At 48.0% G+C, this 27,529-nt stretch overlaps 1 protein-coding gene across 2 annotated transcripts; it reads left to right on the top strand.

The window, feature by feature from the left end:
* Window positions 1–158: 158 nt before the first annotated feature.
* On the top strand, window positions 159–27,394 carry serinc4 (serine incorporator 4). Of its 2 annotated transcripts, none has more exons than XM_035627999.2 (11): window positions 159–756; window positions 13,119–13,286; window positions 13,921–14,099; window positions 15,364–15,443; window positions 15,769–15,862; window positions 17,958–18,169; window positions 19,160–19,255; window positions 23,514–23,640; window positions 23,821–23,933; window positions 24,054–24,207; window positions 25,047–27,394. In XM_035627999.2, exons 1-11 carry the CDS (start codon window positions 730–732, stop codon window positions 25,252–25,254), a joined length of 1,458 nt encoding a protein of 485 aa, XP_035483892.1. In that variant the 5' UTR covers window positions 159–729; the 3' UTR covers window positions 25,255–27,394. The 2 variants fall into 2 exon arrangements, with proteins under 2 accessions (XP_035483892.1, XP_035483890.1); XM_035627997.2 differs by lacking the exon at window positions 159–756 and adding an exon at window positions 5,957–6,384.
* The last annotated feature ends 135 nt before the right edge of the window (window positions 27,395–27,529 follow it).

Below are 27,529 nucleotides of genomic sequence, written 5' to 3'. Positions count from 1 at the left end.
ACCTCATGATGTTTTCCACTGAGGTCAAGGCATATTAGATAGGAAGAGACGATAGGAAGGATAATCTGAAATCCAGCAATGGATTCATCATTATGTCATCTAAAGGCGGGGTCAAAGGTCAGGAGGAGAGCCTGTCTGGATGGATGCACAAATTACACAAATAGATTCATTTACTGTGTGAAGCGCGACCGTAGTAACTGATAGAATATCAACCATCAGGATTAAGAGAGGTGGCGAAGAAAAGACAAGACTGGATTATGTTGACTTTTAACCGTCCGGATTATGGAATCAGAAACTCCCGCGTTCCTCCTCGTTCTATTCCCGTCCCCCGTAAGAGGTTTACTCGTACTTGTAAATACAAACAAAGCTTTTCCACCAGTGTAGCAGATTTCCTCGAGTCTCCAGACATTTCCCAGCTCAACGGTGTGCTTGATCCTTTTTCCATCCACCCGCCGTAATCGGATTAAAAAGGAAAGAGGAGAGAACCCTGCGTCTCGTGTCTTTCGCCCCCGAGCAGGACCTGGGTGGGGAAACCTCATCAGGTGTCTCTTGGTCTGTCGTCCCACAAAGAAGATGTGCGTGGCCGTGAGCGGCCGGAGGAATGGCACCGGGGCTGGAGAGGCATCGCTGTTGTCGCCACAGCAACCCCTTCATCTTGCTCTATGACTGACGACTGTGTGAAGACTGACGTGCAGCAGCTCCTCGTTGTCCTCGGGCCTCAGGGGCGTGATGTCAGGACACTGGCTTCGGACGCAGGTGAGAATCCGCGAAAGAAATTCCATTTTATTTGTAATAAAGGAAGATATGAGGAAACACAATGGGTTAAAAATGACTAACAGAGCCGCAACACGTACGTATCCGCAAAATTGGTGGACACAGTTGAGACGGAGGTCGGATCAATCTGTTCCATGGAGCAGGGCCAGAGCTTCTGAAAAGCTCCTGCTGAAAACCTGGATCCTTTTTCTGGGAAGAGTTAGAAGACAACGGAGCGATGAAGGTGTCGAACACAAACAACCCTGAACCAAAAACATACACAGAGTACAAATTGACCCCAGACATGTTTCACAAGGGGGGGGGGGGGGGGGGGGGGGGGGGGGGGCCTGGGTGGCACAACAAACCAACCATCACTGAATTTCTTTCTACGGAATTCTATCATGCCGTTTATTTTGGAGTTTTGGATTTGAGTTGGATTTAGTTTATTTTCCCTTTAAAGTGTTTTTTTGTTACCTTAGTTATTAAATACTCCTTTTCCCTTCTTACCTTCATCCGGGTCCTGCTCCTTCAAACCTGTGATACTTAGACTAAACTATACTATTGAACTATTATTAAAATAGATATGCTTTATTGATTTGAATGAATAGTACCTAATGTGAAATATATTTATAATAAAAGAAGAATTGACCACAATTGTATCAAATACAATAACCGCCTGGCTGCATTTATTTTTATTTATTGTTGTACTAAGACCTAACTATACTATTTAACTGTTATAGAAAATATACTTTATTGATTTAAAGCTACAGTGTGTAATGTTAAGAAGAACTTATTCACAGAAGTTGAATACATTGTCCATAACTGTGTTCATATCTGTATAATCAACTTTGAATGAGTTAGATATAGTTCCATGAGGTGGACCCGACCTCCGAGTGAGTCTCCATGTTTCTAAGTCGTGTTGAATACGGATGTTGAACTAAACGGTCCAGAATACGTCGCGTTCGCGTTGAATTTGATTTCTGTGCCCCCTGCCCCCCTTGACAGCGCCACTGAGTATAAATGTGTTTGTGAAAATCACCAGCCAAAGATATGTCAGCATTGAAAAAACAAAACAGGACACTCGAACCAAACTCCAGTCATTAATATGTCAATTAAAAACAAAATGTGGGCGTTGACATGTTTGGACTATTGGCCTGATTATCTGTCCTGAGCATATGAGCAATGTATGAATATACATATTTTGATGCAATGGGGAGGAAAATTCTTCTGATTGGTGGCAACATCATTTTTGGAATCCCAGCTTTTATATTTACACACGTCTGAAATAGGTCTCAAAACGACGACAACAACAATGCAGGTCAACAAAAATGAATAATAATGAATGGATCATTTTTCCCGTCGTCCGTTTTCTGTTTTCGGTGAAACAAGGCTTGGCTCTCGGCCAGCCGTTATTGTGCAAGCCTATTGAAACCATAGATCGAGGTGCTCTCGCTCAAGCGGCGATTTGCATCCGCTAATTTGCTTGTGTTTGTTCCCTCTGGCACTTCCTCCTCTCCCACAATGCAGCAGTAATTATCTGAGGGTGAAAAGAGGGGCCCCCAGGAATGCCAGTGCCACAACAGCACCCGGCCGCTCGGAGCAACACGTGTTTACACACACACACACACACACACATGTTGGAGGGAAGAATCCGAAGGGAGTTCGAAGACATTGTGTGAAACTGTGATTGTTTCTCAGCTCGTGGGGACGAACTTGCTCCTAAAGATCTGAATTTCAGTTTCTTTGTTAAAAACAATTGGATATTGTTAATACTCTATTCTGGTCATACGACTGTGTAATCAGTAAATAACATCATTCCTAAACAGGGCACTGGATACATTCACATATATCCTTGACCTTATTTTATAATAAAATCATCCCATAGTTGTCGGTAATCCACCGATGTCGCTGAGAGGGAACGTCTGCTCCAGAAGCTCGTGGCGATCCATCAGGATGTTTCAGTTTTGTCGTCCTTGTCGTCCTTGTCGTCCTTGGGGCCAAAGGATCTTTAAATCCCCAGGGTGTATTTTTTTCCTATTTTCTGGCAGCCTTGTGGTGGTAAAGTTGCAAACCGCAACCCACTGAGCCGCCGACAGGGGACACTTCATGGCTGCGCAACCGCTGATGCCATTCCAGTCTGACAATTCGAAGTGAACGCGACGTATTCTGGCTCGTTTTGTTTCAACGACCGTATTCAACACGACGTAGCAACATGGAGACTCACACGGAGGTCGGTCCACCTCATGGGACTATATGTAACTCATATATGAACACAGAGTTATGGACAAAGTGTTGCATTTTCTATGAATAAGTTCTTGTAAATATTACACGCTGTGGCTTTAATGTGCTTTTACTTGATTCTTCTTCACCCGTGGGCTTTTAAAATCTGCAGTTTAGTTCCTGATGTATTCCAGCGCAAGTCCACGAGCTACAGATGAACTGTTGGCCGACGGCTCCGCTGCCGTCACCAGCCCCTCAGACAAACACTCGGGCGACCGTCGCTCTGCCGGAAGCTTCCAGAGAGAGTGTCTCTCCGTTCACTGGCCCTGTGAGTCCAAGCCTCTTAGCCTGAGTCTGAACCGAGGTTAACCTCTGACGTTCACTCTCATTCAACCACTCGTCTGCTGCTCGGTTCCTGGAAAGTGGATCTGGACAAACACTGCCGCTCTTCTGGAGAACTGCAGTTCACAGGCGGCTCCTTTTCCCTCTTCGCTTTCTTATCTGATCCATCGACACTGGAACAGCCACATGCACTGCAACCACTGTATGTTAGAGGATCAGTGATAAGATCTGAGGTTTAGCTCAATTGAAATGGAAGTATATTAATCGCAATAATGCTAATAGCATGAGCCTATTTAGGTCGATTTACTCAATACGCAATTTAAAATGAATAACTCGAGAATTTCCATTAATGAATACTTCTGCACCGTTATATCCTCTTTTGCTGTTTGCCAGGTTCTTCCCCTGGCAGCACATGATGTAAACCCAGCAGATTCATGGGTGATGTAGTTTAGCAATTTTTTTTAAAGACGTATTGACAATTAGAGCACCGATTTCTGTTTGGGGGATTGAGGTTTTTTCAGCAGCACTCTGATATTAAAATGTTATGTCAGGCCTACGTGTGTGTGTGAGTGTGTGTGTGTGTGTGTGTGTGTGTGTGTGTGTGTGTGTGTGTGTGTGTGTCGGCCGTGTGTGTGTGTGTGTGCGTGTGTGTGTGTGTGCGTGTGTGTGTGTGTGTGCGTGTGTGTGTGTGTGTGTGTGTAGGTGTATTTTATGGTTTTCCATGTCAACAGTGAGAGTGGACAGTTGGTCTTTGGAAACCAGTCCTGCAGTTGGATATGCATGTTTTGATAAATCTTTCATCGTGCTGAGAAGAAAAAAACTCTGAGGTGATATTGTTTTGACTGGATGAAGTGGCTGAGTAGCAGGTTTTTTTTTTTTTGTGGATCATCTTATCAGTTTATAAAATCTGACCCTTTATCATTTAATCTGCTGGAAGCGGCATTTCTTATCTTATTGTCCGATACGGTTACCGTGTGTTACCAGGTGACATGTTAGTACAGTAACAAATCATCAGCAGCAGCAGCTCCTGATTGTCCCGTCTGGGCGGGTGAGTGAGTGAAGGTCGTCCTGACGGAGAGGAGGAGGAGGAGGAGGAGGAGGAGGAGGAGGAGGAGGAGGAGGCGTTGAACAACGACCGGGATTATCCAGGCGCTCCGCCCCTGCACACTAACCCAAATCCAATCTGACTCTCTCCTCATGCACTCGGCTACCGCACACACACACACACACACACACACACACACACACACACACACACACACGCACACACACACGCCACACACACACACACACACACACACACACTCACACACACACACACACACACACACACCCCACACACACACACACACACACACACACACACCCCACACACACACGCCACACACACACACACACACACACACTCACACACACACACACACACACACACACACACACACACACACACACACACACACACACACCCCACACACACACACACACACACCCGTTTGTCATGGTCTGACTCTCTCCTCATGCACTCGGCTACCGCACACACACACACACACACACACACACACACACACACACACGCACACACACACGCCACACACACACACACACACACACACACACTCACACACACACACACACACACACACACCCCACACACACACACACACACACACACACACACCCCACACACACACGCCACACACACACACACACACACACACTCACACACACACACACACACACACACACACACACACACACACACACACACACACACACACCCCACACACACACACACACACACCCGTTTGTCATGGTCTGTTTGTCTCTGACGTCTGAGCTTTTTCAAACGATTCCCAGTTTCCACAGACTAGTTATGTGAGAGTCGTCAGTGTACAGTGTGCACTGCAGTGGCAGTGGAGCCTTGAGAAGAGTCTTGTCCTGCGAATGTCGGACGGCACGACCGTGAACAAACGGCCAGAATCAGATCCACACACCAGGAGACCTTGTGTCATGTGTTGGATGGGCTCGTTTAAATTGCTGAACTGTTGTTGAGGATTCTGAAAATGATTGAAAAGCCCAAATATTGACTAAGTGTTGATTCCACGCCGGAATGTGCTGTTGAGCCGCGAGCACGTCGACCGATGCTCCTTTGTGAGAGTCCATCAGACGAGGCCCTCGGTCGCCCCGTCCCACTTCGGTGTTGCTGGGTCGCGATGCAGTCGTGATAACTTTGTTAGGATTGTGGACGTGGCCTCTTTCTGGGAGCGACACTCGGACTCAGACTGGGACGAGGTCTTGGGGGGGGGGTTGGGGGACGGGGGGGGTTGGTCAGGTGCAGCGGGACGCGTCAGACATCAGCATGTGGACAATCACACGGCGTAAAAGTCTGGATTAAACATGATGGGTTTGCCCCGATGCTCTTGTTGCACTGTGGGGTTTGAGCAGAGGGGGTGGGGGGTGGGGGGGGGGGACAGATGGTTCCTGTCCTCCTCCTCCTCCTCCCCTCGCACACTCTCTGCTTAATCTGCCTGGGTGAGGACGGGGGTAGGATTGGTGGTGGTGGGGGGGGGAGGGCACCGGGCATTCTCCAACCACCTCTCCCTCTTTTCTGGCAGCGCCCGACACAGCCGCAGAGCCGAGGGCTCACAGGACGTGGGCAAGAGAGCAACTTGTTCCCCCCGTGAGGCTGGACTGAGAGGAGCCGGGCCGCTCGCGCTGAGGCTCTCGGCCGCAAGGGACTAGATTTACTGCTAATCCAGCATAAGGAGAGTGTGTGTGTGTGTGTGTGTGTGTGTGTGGGGACGACCTGCCGGATTGAGCCGCTGCTGGGGGTTCTTTACTTTCTTCATATCCTATAGCAGGCCTCCGTCAGCTGGAGGGGGTTTGTGCTCTCGCCCCTGCGGGGGATGTGAGGGTCTGAGGAGGAACGGGCGTCTGTGCCGGAGGTTCATGGCCAAATGTGGAGCCGTGGCGGCCGAGGAGAAGCAGTTTAGAGGCGCGATGTCGGCGGCGCAGGGGATGAACCGCAGCGGCATCTACAACTACTTCCTCAACATGGTGGCCTATCAGGTGAGAGAGGCCGGCGGCCGGAGACGGAGCCCATTAGAAACACAGCTGAGATTTGTTCTGATGGATGAATTGAGTGAAGGATAATCTAGATGTTTTATCAGATGTGAGAAGAAAAAACTCTCCGTTACAAGTTCATCATCGGAGTGTTGTCGCGTTAGAGTTTTGGATTGAAGGTGCAGCTTCTTACTTTAACCTTTAACCCTTGGGGGGTTCAGTCCTAATCAATGCATCAGACATTTTTGCATGTTGAATTAAGAAAATCTGCTGACTGACAGATTGAAGTAGTGAAGTCTGAAGTGACGCTCCCCCCAGTCATCATGCCTTTAATGTAATAACTGAAAAAATGTTACTCGCAGTATGATTTAGCAGGAAATATGTATTTGAATCCATTTATTTTTTTGGAAAGATGTGTGTCACAGTTGTGTGGAATTCGATTTCATCTGTGGTGTTGTTTATTTATTTATGGGGGGGGGGGCTTTTTGTTGAATCTTTCAGAATAGTTGATATTTGTGGACTTGCAGGCTCATTGATTAGAGGAAGGAATTATAATGGTGTGAAAGTAAATCTGAAAATCTCATAGAATCCATTCGGATCCGAACGAAAGACATATAAATATCCCTCTAGAAAATGAAGTGTTTCATCTCCTCACACTCTCAGTCTTCGCTTCTTGTTAATAAGCAAAGTCACCAGTGTTCAGAAATACGGATGTTTCATTGACGAATATTCTCGTTGGCGTCACTCGTTCGGCGCCGATTGGTTGAGGAGCTGTTAGTCCAGTCAGACTCAGTGTGGCATCACACGTTGAACGTGATGGTTGAGATTTGTCAAACCATCAACGCGGGGCGGGAAATCTCAGTCCAGGCGTTTCTCCCACGTGGAAGTGAGGTCATCCGATTCCTCCCCTGCCTTCAAAAATCACCTTTCTAGAGAAAGAGAGAGACAGACAGACAGACAGAACCACAGACAGACAGTCAGTCAGACAGACAGACAGAACCACAGACAGACAGTCAGTCAGTCAGTCAGACAGACAGACAGACAGAACCACAGACAGACAGTCAGTCAGTCAGACAGACAGACAGAACCACAGACAGACAGTCAGACAGACAGACAGTCAGACAGACAGTCAGTCAGTCAGTCAGTCAGTCAGTCAGTCAGTCAGACAGACAGAACCACAGACAGACAGTCAGTCAGTCAGTCAGACAGACAGACAGAACCACAGACAGACAGTCAGTCAGTCAGTCAGACAGACAGACAGAACCACAGACAGACAGTCAGTCAGTCAGTCAGACAGACAGACAGAACCACAGACAGTCAGTCAGTCAGTCAGACAGACAGACAGAACCACAGACAGACAGTCAGTCAGTCAGTCAGTCAGACAGACAGACAGAACCACAGACAGACAGTCAGTCAGTCAGACAGACAGACAGACAGAACCACAGATAGACAGTCAGTCAGTCAGACAGACAGACAGAACCACAGACAGACAGTCAGTCAGTCAGTCAGTCAGACAGACAGACAGACAAAACGACAGACAGACAGGACCACAGACAGACAGACAGTCAGTCAAACAAACAGTCAGACAGACAGACAGAGCCACAGACAGACAGTCAGTCAGTCAGTCAGACAGACAGACAGACAGAACCACAGACAGACAGTCAGTCAGTCAGTCAGTCAGTCAGTCAGACAGACAGAACCACAGACAGACAGTCAGTCAGTCAGTCAGTCAGTCAGACAGACAGACAGACAAAACGACAGACAGACAGGACCACAGACAGACAGACAGTCAGTCAAACAAACAGTCAGACAGTCAGTCAGTCAGACAGACAGACAGAGCCACAGACAGACAGATAGAACCACAGATAGACAGTCAGTCAGTCAGTCAGACAGACAGACAGATAGAACCACAGATAGACAGTCAGTCAGTCAGTCAGTCAGACAGACAGACAGAACCACAGACAGACAGTCAGTCAGTCAGTCAGTCAGTCAGACAGACAGACAGACAAAACGACAGACAGATAGGACCACAGACAGACAGACAGTCAGTCAAACAAACAGTCAGACAGTCAGTCAGTCAGACAGACAGACAGACAGAGCCACAGACAGACAGTCAGTCAGTCAGTCAGACAGACAGAACCACAGACAGAACCACAGACAGACAGTCAGTCAGTCAGTCAGTCAGTCAGACAGACAGAACCACAGACAGACAGTCAGTCAGTCAGTCAGTCAGACAGACAGAACCACAGACAGTCAGTCAGTCAGTCAGTCAGTCAGTCAGTCAGTCAGACAGACAGACAGAACCACAGACAGACAGTCAGTCAGTCAGTCAGTCAGTCAGACAGACAGACAGAACCACAGACAGTAAGTCAGTCAGTCAGTCAGACAGACAGACAGAACCACACACAGACAGTCAGTCAGTCAGTCAGTCAGACAGACAGACAGAACCACAGACAGTAAGTCAGTCAGAATGACAGTCAGGTATTTTTCGCTGCTTCCCCTTGAATTCCTGTTTCAACACGATCATCATTTGACTCATTCTTGAAATAAGTTACTAATAAATACATGTTTTTATGAGAATGAAGTTATTGCTGGGGGACAGACAGTCGTCGCTGCTCATGATGGAAGGTTGAATCTGGATCACCGCTGCATTAGGAATGTGATTCATGCAGGATTAGATCTCAGATTAGCCGCTTTAATACTTGGAAACATTCAGGGGATCTTATGATCATCTCCAAACAAACAAACAGCTGGACCGTGTCCTGGTCTGTGACCTGGTCTGTGTCCTGGTCCGTGACCTGGTCCGTGACCTGGTCCGTGTCCTGGTCCGTGTCTTTGTCTGTGTCCTGGTCCGTGTCCTGGTCTGTGACCTGGATCGTGTCCTGATCCGTGACCTGGTCCGTGTCCCAGACCGTGACCTGGTCCGTGTCCTGGTCTGTGTCCTAGACCGTGACCTGGTCCGTGTCCTGGTCCGTGTCCCAGACCGTGACCTGGTCCGTGTCCTGGTCTGTGTCCTAGACCGTGACCTGGTCCGTGTCCTGGTCCGTGTCCTAGTCTGTGACCTGGATCGTGTCCTGATCCCTGACCTGGTCTGTGTCCCAGACCGTGTCCTGGTCCGTGACCTGGTCAGTGTCCTGGTCCGTGACCTGGTCAGTGTCCTGGTCCGTGTCCTGGTCCGTGTCCTGGTCCGTGTCTTTGTCTGTGTCCTGGTCCGTGTCCTGGTCTGTGACCTGGTCCGTGTCCTGGTCCGTGACCTGGTCCGTGTCCTGGTCCGTGTCCTGGTCCGTGTCTTTGTCTGTGTCCTGGTCCGTGTCCTGGTCTGTGACCTGGTCCGTGTCCTGGTCCGTGTCCTGGTCCGTGTCTTTGTCTGTGTCTTGGTCCGTGTCCTGGTCTGTGACCTGGTCCGTGTCCTGGTCCGTGTCCTAGTCCGTGTCTTTGTCTGTGTCCTGGTCCGTTTCCGGTTCTGTGACCTGGATCGTGTCCTGATCCGTGACCTGGTCCGTGTCCTGGTCCGTGTCCTGGTCTGTGTCCCAGACCGTGTCCTGGTCTGTGTCCTAGACCGTGACCTGGTCCGTGTCCTGGTCCGTGTCCTAGTCTGTGACCTGGATCGTGTCCTGATCCCTGACCTGGTCTGTGTCCAAGACCGTGACCTGGTCCGTGACCTGGTCAGTGTCCTGGTCCGTGTCCTGGTCCGTGTCCTGGTCCGTGTCTGTGTCCTGGTCCGTGTCCTGGTCCGTGACCTGGTCCGTGTCCTGGTCCGTGTCCTGGTCCGTGTCCTGGTCCGTGTCTGTGTCCTGGTCCCTGACCTGGTCCGTGTCCTGGTCCGTGACCTGGTCCGTGTCCTGGACTGTGTCTGTGTCTGTGTCCTGGTCCACGACCTGGTCTGTGTCCTGGTCTGTGTCCCAGACCGTGTCCTGGTCTGTGTCCTAGACCGTGACCTGGTCCGTGTCCTGGTCCGTGTCCTGGTCTGTGTCCTGGTCCGTGTCCTGGTCCGTGTCCTGGTCCGTGTCTGTGTCCTGGTCCGTGTCCTGGTCCGTGACCTGGTCCGTGTCCTGGTCCGTGACCTGGTCCGTGTCCTGGTCCGTGTCCTGGTCCGTGTCTGTGTCCTGGTCCGTGACCTGGTCCGTGTCCTGGTCCGTGACCTGGTCCGTGTCCTGGACTGTGTCTGTGTCTGTGTCCTGGTCCACGACCTGGTCTGTGTCCTGGTCAGTGTCCTAGTCTGTGACCTGGATCGTGTCCTGATCCCTGACCTGGTCTGTGTCCCAGACCGTGTCCTGGTCCGTGTCCTGGTCCGTGACCTGGTCCGTGTCCTGGTCCGTGTCTGTGTCCTGGTCCGTGACCTGGTCCGTGTCCTGGTCCGTGACCTGGTCCGTGTCCTGGTCTGTGTCCTGGTCCGTGACCTGGTCCGTGTCCTGGTCTGTGTCTGTGTCCTGGTCCGTGTCCTGGTCTGTGTCTGTGTCCTGGTCCGTGACCTGGTCTGTGTCTGTGTCCTGGTCCGTGTCCTGGTCCGTGTCCTGGTCTGTGTCTGTGTCCTGGTCCGTGTCCTGGTCCGTGTCCTGGTCCGTGACCTGGTCTGTGTCTGTGTCCTGGTCCGTGTCCTGGTCCGTGTCCTGGTCCGTGACCTGGTCTGTGTCCTGGTCTGTGTCCTGGTCTGTGTGTTTATGGAAAATTAAATGGTTTGGTGCAATTTTTTCCAAACTTACAGTAGGATTGTATCAGGAAGCTCTAATCATCCATCATTCCTCCTCACCTCAGTCTTCAGCCTGGAATTAAAAGGTTTTTTTTATGTATAATTAGTCTTTTTTAAGTTATTATTGTCATAAACATGAATAACAAAATTGGCTGAATACATTATTGGTTGAGAGTCTGAACAATGTAATTTCAGGTTCTCACCTCTTACAAAAGGCGCAAAATGGTTTAGTGCGCCGATCACGACTCCGCATGAGAATCTGTCAGCTGATCTACTGAGCGGTGACTCCGTCATGTTCCCTCAACACAGTGACGTCTGGGTCCCAGAAGAGGAAAGAGAGAGAAGAAAGAGAAGAAATACAAACCAACCACAGGTTGGTGCGACACCGCCTGTGCACATGTCTAGATCATAGACTGTATATGGTCTAGACATGTTTTTAAAGTCAAAGTTTTCCAGAGCACTGGCTGGAATATGACGAAGCAACCGTTTGATTTGGGATCAATAAGCGTCGGTCCGGTTGTGAAAGGAGGAACGTCTCCGAATGGTTCCATCGTTTCCCTTCTAAGAAAGACGGCGACACATCTGTCCCACTTTTTCCGCGGATGGGAGACAACGTTTTTGGGCGAACTGTCCCTTTTTAATCATGTTTCACCTCCCGCAGGATCAGATCGTGTTTCCGAGCTACTGTACACGAGCAAAGCTCTTTTAAAAAATTGATTCAGTCTCCCCGTCAATGAGAAGATGACGGATAAGCGTCTCTGCTCCATCCATCAGATTACGACTCGAGCAACAAAATATCTGGAATCCGCTGCGCGTGGAATTCATAAATCCCAGAGTCATCCGTGCTTTGCCTTTTCATTTGTCAACGTGACTCATTCAATCCGGGAGATTAATAAATCATTGGGGAACTTTAACTGTGTCGTCTCGCGTCCACGCAGACGGACTGTGACCTGCGGCGTGTGTCCAAGCGTCAGACAGATGTGCGTGGGAGGTTGTTGTTTTTTTGGTTTATACCCTCCTCAGATTTAGTTCAGGGTCAGCTGCGATGGGGCTTATGTTCGTCCAGCCGCCCGCGGGCCAGAATCAGAACCGGCCAGATGCCGCCGGCCTCATGGGATTAATCTGCCCCGTCGACTGCACCGCTGCCAGACTCCGTCCGCAGGGCCTCTGACCCCGTGACTCCCACAAAGACTTCACACTGCGTTGACTTGACACGAGTCAGGAGTCACACCAGAATCAGAATCAGGATCAGGATCAGGATCAGGATCAGGATCAGAATGACAAAGGGTCCGTCCCATTCCCCCCCCCCTCACTTGTCCCCTACCCCTTGGCCCTATACCCCTCCGCTTTGTGCTTTCCCACGTAGGGTATGTCTGACGATGGGGGGGTCGGGGGTTGTCTACCCCCTCACACGTAGGGTGGTCACATGCTGACATCAGGTGGAGGGACCCGAAATACACAGGAGGGCAGAGGTCACCGAACGCACGGTGACAAATGAGACGCTGGACAAAAGGAAGTGAACGCAGAATGAAAGAGGAAAACACCGGACTGAAGGTCAAACAGGACGGTGGACCACAAGAAAAGAGACACACAAGTCCACAAAGAAGGGACACTAAGGGCTCGTGAGTTCACCGAGAGTCTTGTCCAAAGTCCAAATGACGTCGTGGACAGATACGTCATGGCGCCATGGCGACAGGTGGATGTGGGAGGGATCTGGATCCAGGAATCTTCGTTGGGATTTGAGTGAAACAGCACTTTTGCCGCTCGTGGCAAAATGTTCGACGTCACACGTCTCGTGTAATGGTCCAATGATGAATGGATTCTTGTTACTTTTTGGCAACGTGCATTTTATTTTTAACCTTACTTACAGGGGATGCATTTGCAATCGCAGCAAATATGTGCATATATTCTCCTTCCTCTCTGCAGGCGGGTGCAGTGTTGTACTGCAGTATTTATATGTCATGTCCGGATCACAGGCAGCCAGTTCAACCGTTTGTTTTTGGACGCTGATCTTCCTCTTCCTCCCTCTCCTCCTCCTCCTCCTCCTCAGATATGCTGCTGCTGCGGACCAGCGCCTTGCTCGCTCTGCTGTGCCTTCTGTCCGCCGGTCAAGTCCTCCAGCAGCACGCGGGTCATGTACACCCTCTTCCACATCATGAGCTGCGCCGTCTCCTGCCTCATGCTGTCCCGCACCATCTCCGAGCTCGTCAGGGAAAATGTGAGTGACGCATAAACATAAACATAAACATAAACATACAATTTTTGTATATTTCATTTCGGTCTCAAATCGTCGATGGGAGCGGAAGAAATCAACTGAAATGTGACCATAAGAAGCGATGACGTCCTGTCAGACGACGAGCAGCAGAACAACAGAGATGCTCGATGATACTGATGACTTACGTCCGGACACAAATTAGCACCATGGCAACACACAGTTATAGAAAAAAAACAAACAGGGAACAAGAAGTGGAAGTTGAGCTCTGCAGTCCTCTTATAGGCCAAGATGGTCCCTGATTGGCTGCAGGTCAACGGATACAGCAGCCAATGGAACAGGGAGGATGACAAACCGCTGAGACTGTAACGTGACCTATACTGTAATATAAAAAAATACTCCATTACATGTAAAAGTCCCGCAATGAAAATGTCACTCGAGTAAAAGTATGTCAATATTATTAATAGCATTTACATAGTTAGATTGTTAAAAATAGGATTCATTTATTTCTATAACCAGAATCCCTCGGCATCAATCAGATTTCTTCATCCGTGTGTGTGTGTGTGTGTGTGTGTGTGTGGGTGTGTGGGTGTGTGGTTGTGTGTGTGTGTGTGTGTTTGCGTGTGTGTGTGTGTCTCAGGTGCCTTTCTTCAACATGGTGTGTGACCAGGCGCACGGCGGCGGCCACTGTGAGATGCTGGTGGGCTACTCGGCGGTCTACAGGGTCTGCTTTGGCACTTCCTGCTTCTACCTGATGATGGCGATCTTCCTCATAGACGTGAAGTCCAGCCAGGACTTCCGGGCACTGATACACAACGGGTCAGCGGCACACACACACACACACACACACACACACTTCACCCCCGTCGCATGAGTTTTGCTCTGAATCAACACAACAACAACAAACGTTTCTACTTTTAGACTTGGGAAAGCAGAAAGTCTGACGTTTTGTACCTGTACATGAACACAGCACACAACTGTAACAACTGAGCAAAAACAACGAGATTAAATCACATGAATTCAAATCTGACATTATCTGACCACAGCTTTTATATTGAACACACGTGCAGTGTGAGAGGAACACGTGCAATAGTTTCATTACATTCATTTTGCTGATGCCTTCGTCCAAAGTGAGTAACGATCGTCGAGGCGGGTCCAGTGGCATTAAGGGCCTTTGCCTCAGGGCCTGTCGCTGCGATGACCTGGGATCGAACCGCGACCTTCTGTGCCAAAGTCAGCGGTCCAACCCACTAAGCCGCTACCTTGTATCTCTTTGTTCCACCTTTGTAGCAGAGAAAACAAATGTAAAGATCCCAAAGACCCGGACCAAAATTAGGTTTGCAACACTTTCATGTAATTTCCCTGGATGAGAATAATACGAACGAACCTGATCACTTCCCCTTGAAGCACACACACACACACACACACACACACACACACTAATGGGAAAGTCCTCCTCTCCCTCTCGGCTCACCTGACCCCGGCCTCTCGGTCTATTTTAAGACCTTTGTTGTCGCACTCGGCACAACTCGCCCGCTGACGTGTCGCTCGGATTAGGGATTTTGCCGACGACTGGATTGCTGCTCCTCTCTGGCGTAAGTCCACTCGCAAGACTCTTAGTCGCCTTTGCCGCGGCGCAAAAGGTCTCAGGGTCTTTTGGCAAAGGTCGCGGCTCCCCGGCGCTCCGTGACCCGGTGCCCTGCTGGGACGCCGAGATGCTTTTACACTTATCTTACTGCGGGATCTCAAATGCAGGGTCCACGAGTGACAGGAGTTTTAAAGGAGCTCAGCTAAAGGAAATGCAACAGGCAAGTGGCAACACGTCTACGTGCTCTGTGGGGGTCGATGAGAACGGCCCCCGTCGACCAGAAACCCCACCGCCGCGTCTGCTGAGGGACAAATCTCTGTGGTCTGGTTTCACTGATGGGAGTTCACAAAGTGTGTCACATCCCCGATGGCCACCAGGGGGCCCCGATGGCCACCAGGGGGCCCCGTTGGCCACCATGAAAGCAGGTAGAACTTGTATTTAACCGTTCAAACCGACTGACGAGTGTCTTTCCTCTGTTGTCTCTCCGTCACACAGCTTCTGGTTCCTGAAGCTCATCACTCTGCTCGGGATGTGCACCGCCGCCTTCTTCATCCCCACAGAGTCCTTCCTGCACGGTGAGAGATGCTGGTGACCGCAGGAGTCGGAAGAGAAAATAGATCCCGACGGTGATGTTGTGGGTTCACCTTCTCCTGCTAGAGGGCGCCAGAGATCCACCTCCTCCCTGCAGGTCGACTGCTGTGAAATGACCAGACTGTCAAATCTCCTGAGCTCCACTTCGCTCTGTTTTCTGATACATTCCCGATATCAGAGCTGAGTTAGGATTTACAGTTCCCCCCCGTCTCCCTTTGTTGTTCCTCCTCACTTCCCTGAAACAAATCAAAGGTACGACAGCTCTTCTTCATCTTCTTCTTCATCTTCTTCTTCTCTCTCTTCTCGCAGCTTGGCATTACGTTGGAGTGGTGGGAGGATTCGCCTTCATCCTCATCCAGCTCATCCTCATCACAGCTTTCGCACACACCTGGAACAAGAACTGGTGAGCGAGAGTAGAATATGATAATAGATATTTCATATTGTGATGGTGAGGAGCCCTGCCGGCAGGCTGGTATAGGGCAGCACATTAACGCCCACAGGTTCGGAACAACAACACAATTGTTCAATAAACTCGTCTAACGCTCAGGTGTCCGCAAACTTTTGGCCTTGTCATAGTGAGCCTGGGAAAGAAATCCTGGAAATTCACAAATTGATTTTTAACTCATCATTTACGGGATAAGATAAGTTGAAAGGGGTGACAACAAATCTCTCTCTTTCACGCACACACACACGCACACACACGCACACACACACGCACACACACACGCACACACGCACACACACGCACACACACGCACACACACACACACACGCACACACACGCACACACACACACACACACACACTCACTGGTTTACATCTGGAGAAGAGTCTCTTCTTCTTCGCTGGTGGTTGATAGATGATTCACCTACTGTCCACCACAGCTGTTTGAATCATACACACCAACACCTGAAGACAGACAGACAGACAGACAGACAGACAGACAGATAGAGAGTCAGACAGACAAAAAGACAGATAAACAGACAGACAGACAGACAGACAGATAGCTAGATAGACAGAAAGAGAGTCAAACAGACGAGCCGACAGAGAGTCAGTTAGACAGACAGGCAGACAGACAGACAGAGAGTCAGACAGACAGACAGACAGACAGACAGACAGACAGACAGACAGAGAGTCAGACAGACAGAGAGACAGAGAGACAGACAGACGAGCCGACAGAGAGTCAGTTAGACAGACAGGCAGACAGACAGACAGAGAGTCAGACAGACAGACAGACAGACAGATAGATAGACAGACAGACAAACAGACAGACAGACAGAGAGTCAGACAGGCAGACAGACAGACAGATAGACAGAGAGTCAGACAGGCAGACAGACAGACAGACAGATAGACAGACAGACAAACAGACAGACAGACAGACAGACAGAGAGTCAGACAGAAAGAGAGTCAGACAGACGGGCCGACAGAGAGTCAGTTAGACAGACAGGCAGACAGACAGACAGAGAGTTAGACAGACAGACAGAGAGACAGACAGAGAGTTAGACAGACAGACAGAGAGTCAGACAGACAGACAGAGAGTCAGTTAGACAGACAGGCAGAGAGTCAGACAGACAGAGAGTCAGACAGACAGACAGAGAGTCAGACAGACAGACAGACAGACAGAGAGTCAGACAGGCAGACAGACGGGCAGACATACAGGCTGATGTTTTACTGCGTATGTCGATATTACCGACTGGATTTATGTCCAATCCATAAACCGTCCACAGGGAAACTTTTGTACACATTTATAATCTGATACTTTAATCTGTTATAACATTACAAAACGTCTGACTGCTCTTTCTTCTAACCACAAAAGACAAAAACCCTGGGACATTTTCTCTGGGGGGTTTTTTTCTTCAGGATTAACTTGAAAGATGCTTTATTTAAATCACACCATAAGACATTTATCTAGAACGTATTCGTCATGACACAGTCAGGGAGCGGCTGGTGGACAGCGTGGAGCGTTGAGCGGCGACAGAGCCACACATTCATTTCTCTCGGGTGTAAACGGACTCTCCACATCCGAGCCCAAAAGGGAAAATTAGTTTTGGATTTGAATCCAACCGGTGGACACAAAATGGAACTGTATTCACGTGACACATCTCTAGTCTTAGTGACGACTTTACTCCGCTTTGTGTCTGGCATCGAACCGCCGACCTTCGGGGTTAGTGGACGACCGGGGTCAGCGGACCGTTGCTCCGTAACTGCTGAATGTGTAAATTGTTAAGTAAAAATAATTTTGGATGAAAACGTCCCTTGTACTTTTGACACGGTCAGGGTGACCTCACTATGACACACACACACACACACACACACACTCAGAGAGAGGGAGACTGAGAGGAAGAATTAGTCTCAAGTGCAACTGACACAACTTTTGGCTGAAATCGATGACAAGAGTTATTCGCATCGTCGAGCAGATGAGTGATAAAACGGTTAAAAACTCTGACACAGCTGCTGCGCGTGTCCCCGTCGTCCGTCTCTGTCTCGGTGGCTCGCAGGTTGACGGGCGCGGCGGAGAACAAGCGCTGGTACCTGGCGGTGATGTGCGCCACCCTCTTCTTCTACACCATCGCCACCATGGCCTTCACCTTCATGTACAAGTACTACACGCACCCCATCGCCTGCCACTTCAACAAGGCCCTGCTGTGGATCAACCTGGGCCTGTGCGGCCTCATGTCCTTCATCGCCGTCACGCCGTGCGTGAAGCAGAGTGAGTGTGTGTCGGCGACTCTCGGCGACACCCCCCCCCCGCTGCTGCCGCTGCTGCTGCTGCTGCTGCTGCAGATCATAATAATTAAGATGCAAGCTCATATTATCTGCTTCTCCCTTTTTTTTTTTTTTTTAAAGTTCTCTGCAAACCTGCTTTTCGCCCGCACACGTTCCAGGTTTTTATGATCCAGCCGGTCGCAGAGTCGAGAAACAACCGAGTACATGTACCAAAGAAAACACAGGCCGAGGGACGGGGAGTGCACGTTTCTGTTACTATGGGAGGATTTATGGATTCTAGAGCAGCAGCTAATCAAATAAGTGATAGTTAATCGACTAACAAATTAATTTAATATGTATTTTGGTATTCGATTAATCGGTTCAAGTAGTTTTTATGAAAATAAAAAGTCAATTCAATGATTTCAGCGTCTTAAATATGAATATCTCTGTGACAGGAAATTAAAATATCATTTAGAATGTGGGCAAAACAAAACATCATCTCAGGGTTTGATCGACCAAACAACCAATCGATCAAGCGAGAAAATAATCGACAAATTAATCGATGAATAAAAAATATAATGGGCAGTCGTTATGAATTAGAAGGACAATTGAATTTTTTTACTCTGCAAGTAGCAAAAACTTAACAAAATTATTTTTTGAGGTTCAGATTCGAATTGAATATATTAAAAAATACACCAAACTGACTTTTTTTTACCTATTTACAAGAGAAAGTACAGAAAGTACATCATGCAGTACAGTTCAGACAAAATAAACAATTTCCAGAATTTTCCTTTGGGAAAAGTTCAATCCAAACATAAGGGCCCAAACTAACACGTGGATAATAATGAATCAGGAAGTGATTTTCTTTCTGTCAGTACTTTCATGTCAGACACGCGTTCCTGTGCTTGAACCGATCGTAGTCATGTTTGAATATTAAAGGTATTTGTTGTGGTTGACGTTCTGACCCTGCCTCTGCTTGTCGTCGTCCCTGCAGAGCAGCCCCGGTCCGGACTCCTTCAGGCCTCCATCATCAGCTGCTACGTCATGTACCTCACGTTCTCCGCCCTGTCCAGCCGCCCGCCGGAGAAAGGTGCGTTCGCTACGCCCGCCGCACAGACACGGAGCAGAAGGTCTCTCCCTGTCGCCTTTTCCTCGCCACTTCTCCTTGACCTCAGTGGAGAAGGTCACGAGGTCAAGGAAAGTGTGTCAAGGAGGATTCACAGGACGTAGGAAGAGAGAATCCGACTCCACCGACACTATACTACTATGAATTTAAATGAATAACAATAATCTATAGGCTATGAAACTGAAAGGAAAAGGTTGTGACAGTGAGAATGTTTCCTCTCGCTCCTGTCACTCATGTTCATCACCATGACACCGTGTGACATCAGATGTAAATGATTCACACGTAACGATAACTTACACGACGACGTGCGTCTCTGCTCGGTCATATTCATACTCTTCTACTTCTTCTTCTTCTACTTTTAAATCGTTTACGTTTGTGCATTATGACGCGTCATATCGCTGCCGCAATGACTTGTGGGCCGTCTACTTCTCCTCTCCTCTCGCATAGGAAGGTGGGTTGATACTCGGGTAACACAGACAGAGAAAATATTTTGTATTTTGTTTAATATTAATACTCTTCAATATTTTTGATCACAACAAGGTTTGTGGGGTTTTGTTTCCCGTCTCTATCACTCCTCATGGACAGCAGGTCACTGACGAAATAATACAGCTAGAAATGACTTTCAGCACACACACACACGCACACACACACACGCACACACGCACACACACACACACACAAACACACACACATCTCAGTATATTACAACAGTCTGAAGGTAAGTATCAACAAATCAGATTTGCATTCTTTTTAATGCTTTGTGAACTTGAAGCTGTAGCCACACACACACACACACACACACACACACACTCGTATGGTTAAATCCTTATATAATTGACCTTTCTTCTTGTCAGAGTGACTCACCTGTCGGCTCCAGGTGAGACAAAGAGCCTCCACATCCACATGACTGAGACATTAGCGCAGCGGCCTGTCAGAAGCCTTATCCGGCGTTTACATCGAAACGGAACGCATGCAATTATATACGCACACACACACACACACACACACACAGAGATCATCTGGGATGAGATGTGCTCTGACATGCCGCCCGCTGGGCCGGTGGCCTGTGGTGAGGGCCAACTGAAGGATATTTGTTTCACATTCCTCGCGGATCCATTGACAACGTAATAACACAGGACACACACACACACACACACACACACACACGGGCCTGGCACCGGCACCACATACACGTTAATCACACAGCTAGTCCCGGGAACGGATGAAGTGCAATCTGTTGTTCAGAGCTGCCGGTAAAGACCGGTCCGCCCGCCCGCCCAACCGCTTGACGCAGCCGACGAAAGGTCAAAGGTCGTCCCTCATATCCTGCTTTTAGTCTATGTTTCCGTTCCGAGGTCAAGCGCAGGGTATGTGGACCGGTCTTTCCTGCTTCTACGTTGCCAGGCCTTTTTCTTTTAAAGTTGTAAAACTTCCGCTGTTGTACTCGAGGGAGGGCCACTCTCTATATCCGTCACATTTCTGGGAATTTTTCAACAATTGCTCCAATATCAGAGATGGAATAAATTAGCGCTGTTGGCTACCAACCAGGCTTCGGACTGGCAAATGCCGGATGGGCCGACTTTTCTATGTCTGTTGCAGCCAGAGCCCGTCCATCCATCGTGTACCGCTTTATCCATTTAAGGGTCACGGGGCCAATCCCAGCTGACATTGGGCGAGAGGCGGGGTTCACCCTGGACAGGTCGCCAGCCTATCACAGGGCCACATTCAGAGACAAACAACCATTAACAGCTACGGTCAATTTAGAGTCTCCAATGAACCTGACCCCATTCTGCATGTTTGGACTGTGGGAGGAAGCCGGAGAACCCGGAGAGAACCCACGCATACACGGGGAGAACATGCAAACTCCACACAGAAAGGCCCTGGTTGGTTTGAACCGGGACTCGAACCCAGAACCTTCCTGCTGTGAGGCGAAGGCGGTAACCACTACGCCACCGTGCAGCCCCGGCTAGAGTCGGCCCACTTCATGTCGGGACGGCCCATGTGACGCGGGTCACATGGTCCCAAGTAGGCTGACGTGTACTGTTTGGCCTCAGTCCGGACAAAATGTTGTTCCCAGTCCATCTCTGCCACCAACCATGCAAAAAAAAATTCTTACCAAATAAAACCTCATGTTTTGAGTACGGAACCCTCGGCATCTCTTGCGGTGGATCTGGAACACGGCGGAGGACGTCTTGAAAATATCAAAATCTGGAACACGGCGGAGGACATCTTGAAAATATCAAAACCACGCACCCGATCAGAACTCGGTGTATTCCAAAGACTACCAACGCCCTTTGACAGATGTAAACATCTCACGACGAACCGAGGCTGTCACAATGGTGTGTAACGTAACGAGCATCTGGAGAGAGAAAGAGAGACGTCAGAATCTTTCATGTGGACGTAGCGTAGTAAATCTCCGCTGACCACAGACTGACGTTGGCTCTCATTCATTTGAATGGAGCCAGATGGTTCAGACGACAAAAACATCGTCGCTAACACGTCGTCCAATTAGATGCTGCGATGGTCAATCATGTAAATATGGCATTTATGATCCAACTGTCTCATACTGTGACCCGTGTGGGGGAAGAACAGAATAATTCGCCTTTGTAATAACGCTCCAGAGTTGTATAATCACGTCTGCGAGTATTTTATTTTTCTACTTGTCTGTCGATAGTCGTGAGAGACAATCTGGGACGACTCTTTGACATTTTTTTTCCCCGCCCGTCCTCACGACGTCAAAGTGCTGTTAGAGGGTTGAGACCTGGTTTTGAGGGTAGAGTTAGAATTAGGGAATGGCCCCCTACTCCTAATTTAGGTTAGGGTTATGTCAATGAGTGTCGTCACAACTGCTGTATAGAGAGACGTGTGTGTGTGTGTGTGTGTGTGTGTGTGTGTGTGTACAGTTAGAGTCCTGGGGCAGCGGAGGACATTGTAGCAACTTGTCGAGAAAATATGCACTCTGAGTGGAGTCTGCTATAAAAACACCTTTTCAACGCAGACACACACACACACACACACACACACACACACACACACACACACAAATCAGCAACAGTAGGTGGAAATTAAATGTTGCAGAGCAGTGGAGTGTGTAAAGCCTTTACCAGATTACACGCCAGCCTTGTCGGGACTGGTCGTCCTCGTACGGGACAAAAAAGTCGTCCTGATGAGGTCATGGTTACGGTCAGGGTGACCTCACTATGACACACACACACACACACACACACACACACTTAGAGAGAGGGAGAGAACGTGATCCGTGTGTGTCTGAGAGGAAGAATTAGTCTGAAGTGCAACGGACACAACGCAACCCAAAGAGTCTTGACCCGACCGTGTGTGTGTGTGTGTGTGTGTGTGTGTGTGTGTGTAAGTTAATTCTTGTGCACATGCATGTGCATGTTAGCATTCAGAACATCTTTGTGAGTCGGTGAGCATGAGTGAGCATACAGTGCATATTTGTGAGTTGCCGTGTGTCCAGACGGTGAGTCTGTGAGCGACCGAGGCTCCTTTTACGAGACAGAAAGGAATTTCTTAAGAAATGAAACGGAGGTGAAAGAATAGAGAAATGGAGACGGAACAACTTGAAGTGTACGTGGCTCCAGACGGAAAAAAACCCCAACAATCATTAATTTCAAGCCGAGAAGAGAAAAAATGTCCGACTGCGATCAAATAACTATATTTAATCTGAAACGGTGCCTCACACACATTCACACAGAGCTTTGTTTTTAAATCTAATCATTTTATTCAATATAATTATGAACTACAGTGGATGACCGATGTATGGAAAAACTGCCAAAATGATAAAAACTATAGACTGTATATATGAAGATGGACGACACGTCTCCACTTCCTGCCACTGTCGTGGTCACATCGTGGTGTCGCTCGACCAATCACGAATCCGTGTCGGCTGTCAGTCAGTGAGCTTTCAAATCATAAAACAACCAATTAAAATCAAACTTGTCATGAACATACGTCAGTGTGATAGGAGCTTCCTAAAAGGACAGAAACTATCTTTGAGGGGAAAAAAAATATTTAAAGTGTAAAGGCCTCTTTAACTTTATTTTAGTTTGGTCCATCTGCAACCAATGGAGGGGGGCGGGGTTTAGGACCTGTACCGCAGCCAGCCACCAGGGGGCGATCCAGGCGCCATGTGCTCTCCATCTTTGTTTACAGTGTATGATATAAAAACCCAGTTTATTGATAGTGTTCCTCTCCGTGTCAGTGGTGTACCAGGGCATGAACATGACCGTCTGTTACCCCAGCGTGGGACAAGACGGCATCCAGAACGAGGGCAACGCCGTCGCCATCATCGGAGCCGCCATCATGTACTGCTGCGTCCTCTTCGCATGGTGAGTTCAACACAATCACCCGTTTCATCCTTACAGGTCGGATCAACACAAACATTTCTATAGAAGAGTGTGACACCGAGAATGAACGTTATCGTCCTGGGGGGAGAAGTCCGTCGTGTGTCCCCTGAGGAGCGACTGAATCTCTGAGCAGGAGGAATTCTGTTTTTCTTCTCGCCGCAGTAATGAAGCGTCCTACCTGGCCGAGGTGTTCGGTCCGTTCTGGATGATCAAGGTTTACCGCTACGAGTTCCAGAAGGCGACCTGCTGCTTCTGCTGCCCCGAGGAGGAGGAAGGTCAGTTCACTTTGCACATTCCATCTGCGTGGTATTAACAGTGTTTTGTATCGTCTGTTTACACGATGCGATATACACACATATCAGCCTTCTCTTCACCGAGAGATGTGTCTCCTTCAGCTGAGGAGGAGTTTGTGATCGACGACGAGAACAAAGGCTGTCAGAAGGTCATTCACAACGAGACCCAGCGAGTGGCCTACAGCTACTTCTTCTTCCATTTTGTTTTCTTCCTGGCCTCGCTGTACGTGATGATGACCCTCACCAACTGGTTCAGGTCAGTCCACCGCACTCAGCACTTTGACCGTTTGAACTCTCTTAATTCTCATAATATTTCAACTTTATTCTCTAAATATTTTTGACTTTATTCTAATAATATTTCAACTTTTCTTCTCATATTATTACGACTTTATTCTCATAATATTTCAACTTTATTCTCTAAATATTTCGACTTTATTCTCATAATATTTCAACTTTATACTAATAATATTACAACTTTATTCTAATAGTTTTCAACTTTTCTTCTCGTATTATTACGACTTTATTTTCATAATATTATGACTTTATCCTCAAATTTAATTAAAAAATAATAATAAATGTACCATGTGAAGTGATAGTCAGTTCCTTGGCTGGAAGATTGTTCTGTCTGTCCTATTTTTGGCAATTAAGTAAGTGTATTATATATTTTTTTAAACTTAAAAAAAACATTAATTAACATATTAAGGTTCAAATTACAGTACATGATCTTAATTGTTCATGTGAACTAGACTGATTAACTCTTTTTTTAAACTTTGGATGTGGATTTAGAATTTTTTTTGATGCTCAAAGTAGACGGGGGGATGAGCTGATGTGATGTACGAGGGAAAGATGGAGGGTGGAGGGATGAAGGGATGCGGACGGTCGCATGATGTGGAAGTCGATGGGCCTGAAGATGCTAGTGGAGAGGAGTCAAAGGGGAAAAAGAACAGATGAGATGTGATTAGAATCCTCCTAGTGCGGAAATGGGATCAGTCGTCGATGTGGAACTTGTTCCCAAACTAGATAATAAAATATGATCGAACAAAGCTGCTTTTTAATTAAAAAAACATTAAAAGCTCCCGTGTCGTCCTCCTCCAGCTACGAGTCGGCGGTGCTGGAGACCACCTTCACCCACGGCAGCTGGTCGACCTTCTGGGTGAAGATGTCGTCGTGCTGGGCCTGCGTCATCCTCTACCTGTGGCTGCTGCTGGGCCCGCTGTGCAGCTGTCAGCCCGAATCCAGGCCCCGCCGCTCGCGCATCAAACGCCGCTCGGCCTCCTCCCGCCACGTCACCGTCAGCGTCTGACCTGGGCCTCGGCGACAGGCAGGGAGGGGAGAGGGCCGCCACGCGGGGCCTGGGACGCGGGGCGAGGGGGTCAGATGACCCGGAGCCTCTTGAACTTTGCAGGGAACGGAGGTCACGTGGGTCAGCGGGGTCCAGAGACTCGCGGCGCCGCGAGGAGGGACGAATCGGAAGGCTCCGTGCCCTGTTGCTACGTGAAGTCACAGGCGCCGACAACATGAACGCAAACCTCTGACGAGGACTCGATCGTGGTTGTGGAAAACACACTTAACAGAATCTATTGCCAAAGGGATTTGACGGAGTGACGTGTCACTCGCTCTCTAACGTGGGACTGACAGTACGTCGGGGTACAGATGGAGGAACTTGTGGATTTATACGGTATCATTTTAGTTTTTATCTCCATTCATAGTTTTTGGCAGCATGTAGACTTTTAACATTGTAACGGGAGGAGGAGTTTCTAGATATTTGTTGCTGCAGAGTCACGTCACAATTATTTGATTTATTGTTCTTTCTGTAAAAAAGGAAAAGCCCGTCGGGCCGTTGTGATCATGAACAAATCTTTCTCACCGTTTGAACAAAGAACCAAATAAGTTCAATCATAACGAGCCGGTCCTTACACGCACACACACACACACACACACACACACACCCCTCAGTAGATTACAAGCGCCTGAACTGTTTGCGTTGCATCAACAAATCAGAGAAACGGATCTAAATATTTATGCAGATCATTGGGTCTCTCTCCACGTGCAAGTTTTCTTTCCGACCAAAAGCTACAACAGATGTCGTTGCCGCGATTTAACGTGTGAAGTCAGTTTGTGTGTGGTGTTTTGGTGGGAAGTGGAACTTTGGCTCATCTCCATTTGAAGCGCTTGTTTTTTTTTTAAAAACTACAACATCATTTTTCAAAAGTGCTTATCCTGCAAAACCCAGAGTTTGTCGATTTTCTTTTAACTTTTTACGTTAAAGTTAAAGCTCCATAATCAATGCACAGAAATGTCGACCGTCGACTGAGGACTAGATCCAGTGTCATAATGAACGTGGGTAAATCACAGTGTAATAGTTACAGAGAATAGCGGCATGACATTTATTTCTCTTAGCGCTGACGGTTACAAAAGTTACACACAGAATCAATTCATTTGCATCTCTTTTAATAACTTTGGGAACTCGTCCACGAAGATGTAATGATAATACTCAAATGCGTATTAGTCTGGGACTTTTTTCCAAGAGGGGTTACCGACGGACGCAAAACGAATCATGTGACGTCGACAGACCAGAGCAGAAAGGAGACGTCTGTGACAATGATTCCACAATGTCTGTGAACCAGTGTCAACGTTTTTTTGTGGGTGAAATTTGGAAACATCTGGTACTTTTTAGTCAAATTCTCGTTCGTCAGCGGCAGCCATCTTGGTGTAAACCCCGCCCATTATCATATAATCGGTTGTGATTGGACCGGCAAGATTTCCGCCGGAGGGAAATTCACTTCCTGGTTACCAGGCCTTCCATGAAGCAGCTTTCAGGACCGGTTCTCAACTCCAGCTCAAAGCTCACGAACAGATTCTACTCGCATCATTCTCACCAAACGGATTATTTGAAATTGCTCGAGGTGCGACGGAGCGACTGGGAGGCAGCTAAACTTCAAATGTTGACATCTCAAAACGTGAGAGATGTGTTTTAAATGTTTAATTGGGCAAAAAATATATATATTTAGTTTTTACTTACTGTACAATGAGGAACAAGTATGTTGCTTTTACACGACAATATTCACGTCGAAATTTAGTCATAACGTCTTGTGTGAATTGTGATTTTTTTTTACATAATTTTACATTTTTCAAATTTTTTTTCATTTGTTACTCGATTTGAAACCACGAGTGCTACGGGGAAGAAGAAAAAAATCAGAATTCCAGAGGGGATGGAAGCTTTTCTGTCTCATGCCTTCAGGTGAAGACGTCACGTCTACAGGACGCTGAAGTGAATCTAAGATGGCCGCCCCCTCCCCTCCCAAACAGGCCATGTTGACGTCGGTGGTATACGTACGTAGAAACCAGGGAACGTTTTCTTTTTTTACAACATTCATTTTCTTTTCCTACCAGAAAGGAAACTGAGCTGAAAGTCTGTGACGACTTCACAGTTAATGAGCGGCTGGCTCAGTCAAAAAAATATTAACATATATATATATATATATATATATGTATGCAGTTTTATTATCTGTCGTCTAGAGCAGTGTTTCCTGTGTTAGATGACCACGTGAAATATATTGTTTTCTTACAAAAAAAAG

This window comes from Scophthalmus maximus, chromosome 4 (assembly GCF_022379125.1).
Source record: "Scophthalmus maximus strain ysfricsl-2021 chromosome 4, ASM2237912v1, whole genome shotgun sequence".
Classification (NCBI taxonomy): domain Eukaryota; kingdom Metazoa; phylum Chordata; class Actinopteri; order Pleuronectiformes; family Scophthalmidae; genus Scophthalmus; species Scophthalmus maximus.
The sequence above is the reverse complement of the archived record's forward strand: the minus strand, read 5'-3'. Positions and strand labels throughout refer to the sequence as shown.

What these genes read in the sequence shown, in the direction of transcription:
- serinc4 (XM_035627997.2), top strand. Translation starts at nt 6,265, where the DNA reads ATGGCCAAATGTGGAGCCGTGGCGGCCGAGGAGAAGCAGTTTAGAGGC. An exon ending in CGGGCACTGATACACAACGG is followed by an intron (nt 14,100 to 15,363) that starts GTCAGCGGCACA and finishes TCCGTCACACAG; the next exon opens with CTTCTGGTTCCTGAAGCTCA. An exon ending in TGCTGCGTCCTCTTCGCATG is followed by an intron (nt 23,641 to 23,820) that starts GTGAGTTCAACA and finishes TTCTCGCCGCAG; the next exon opens with TAATGAAGCGTCCTACCTGG.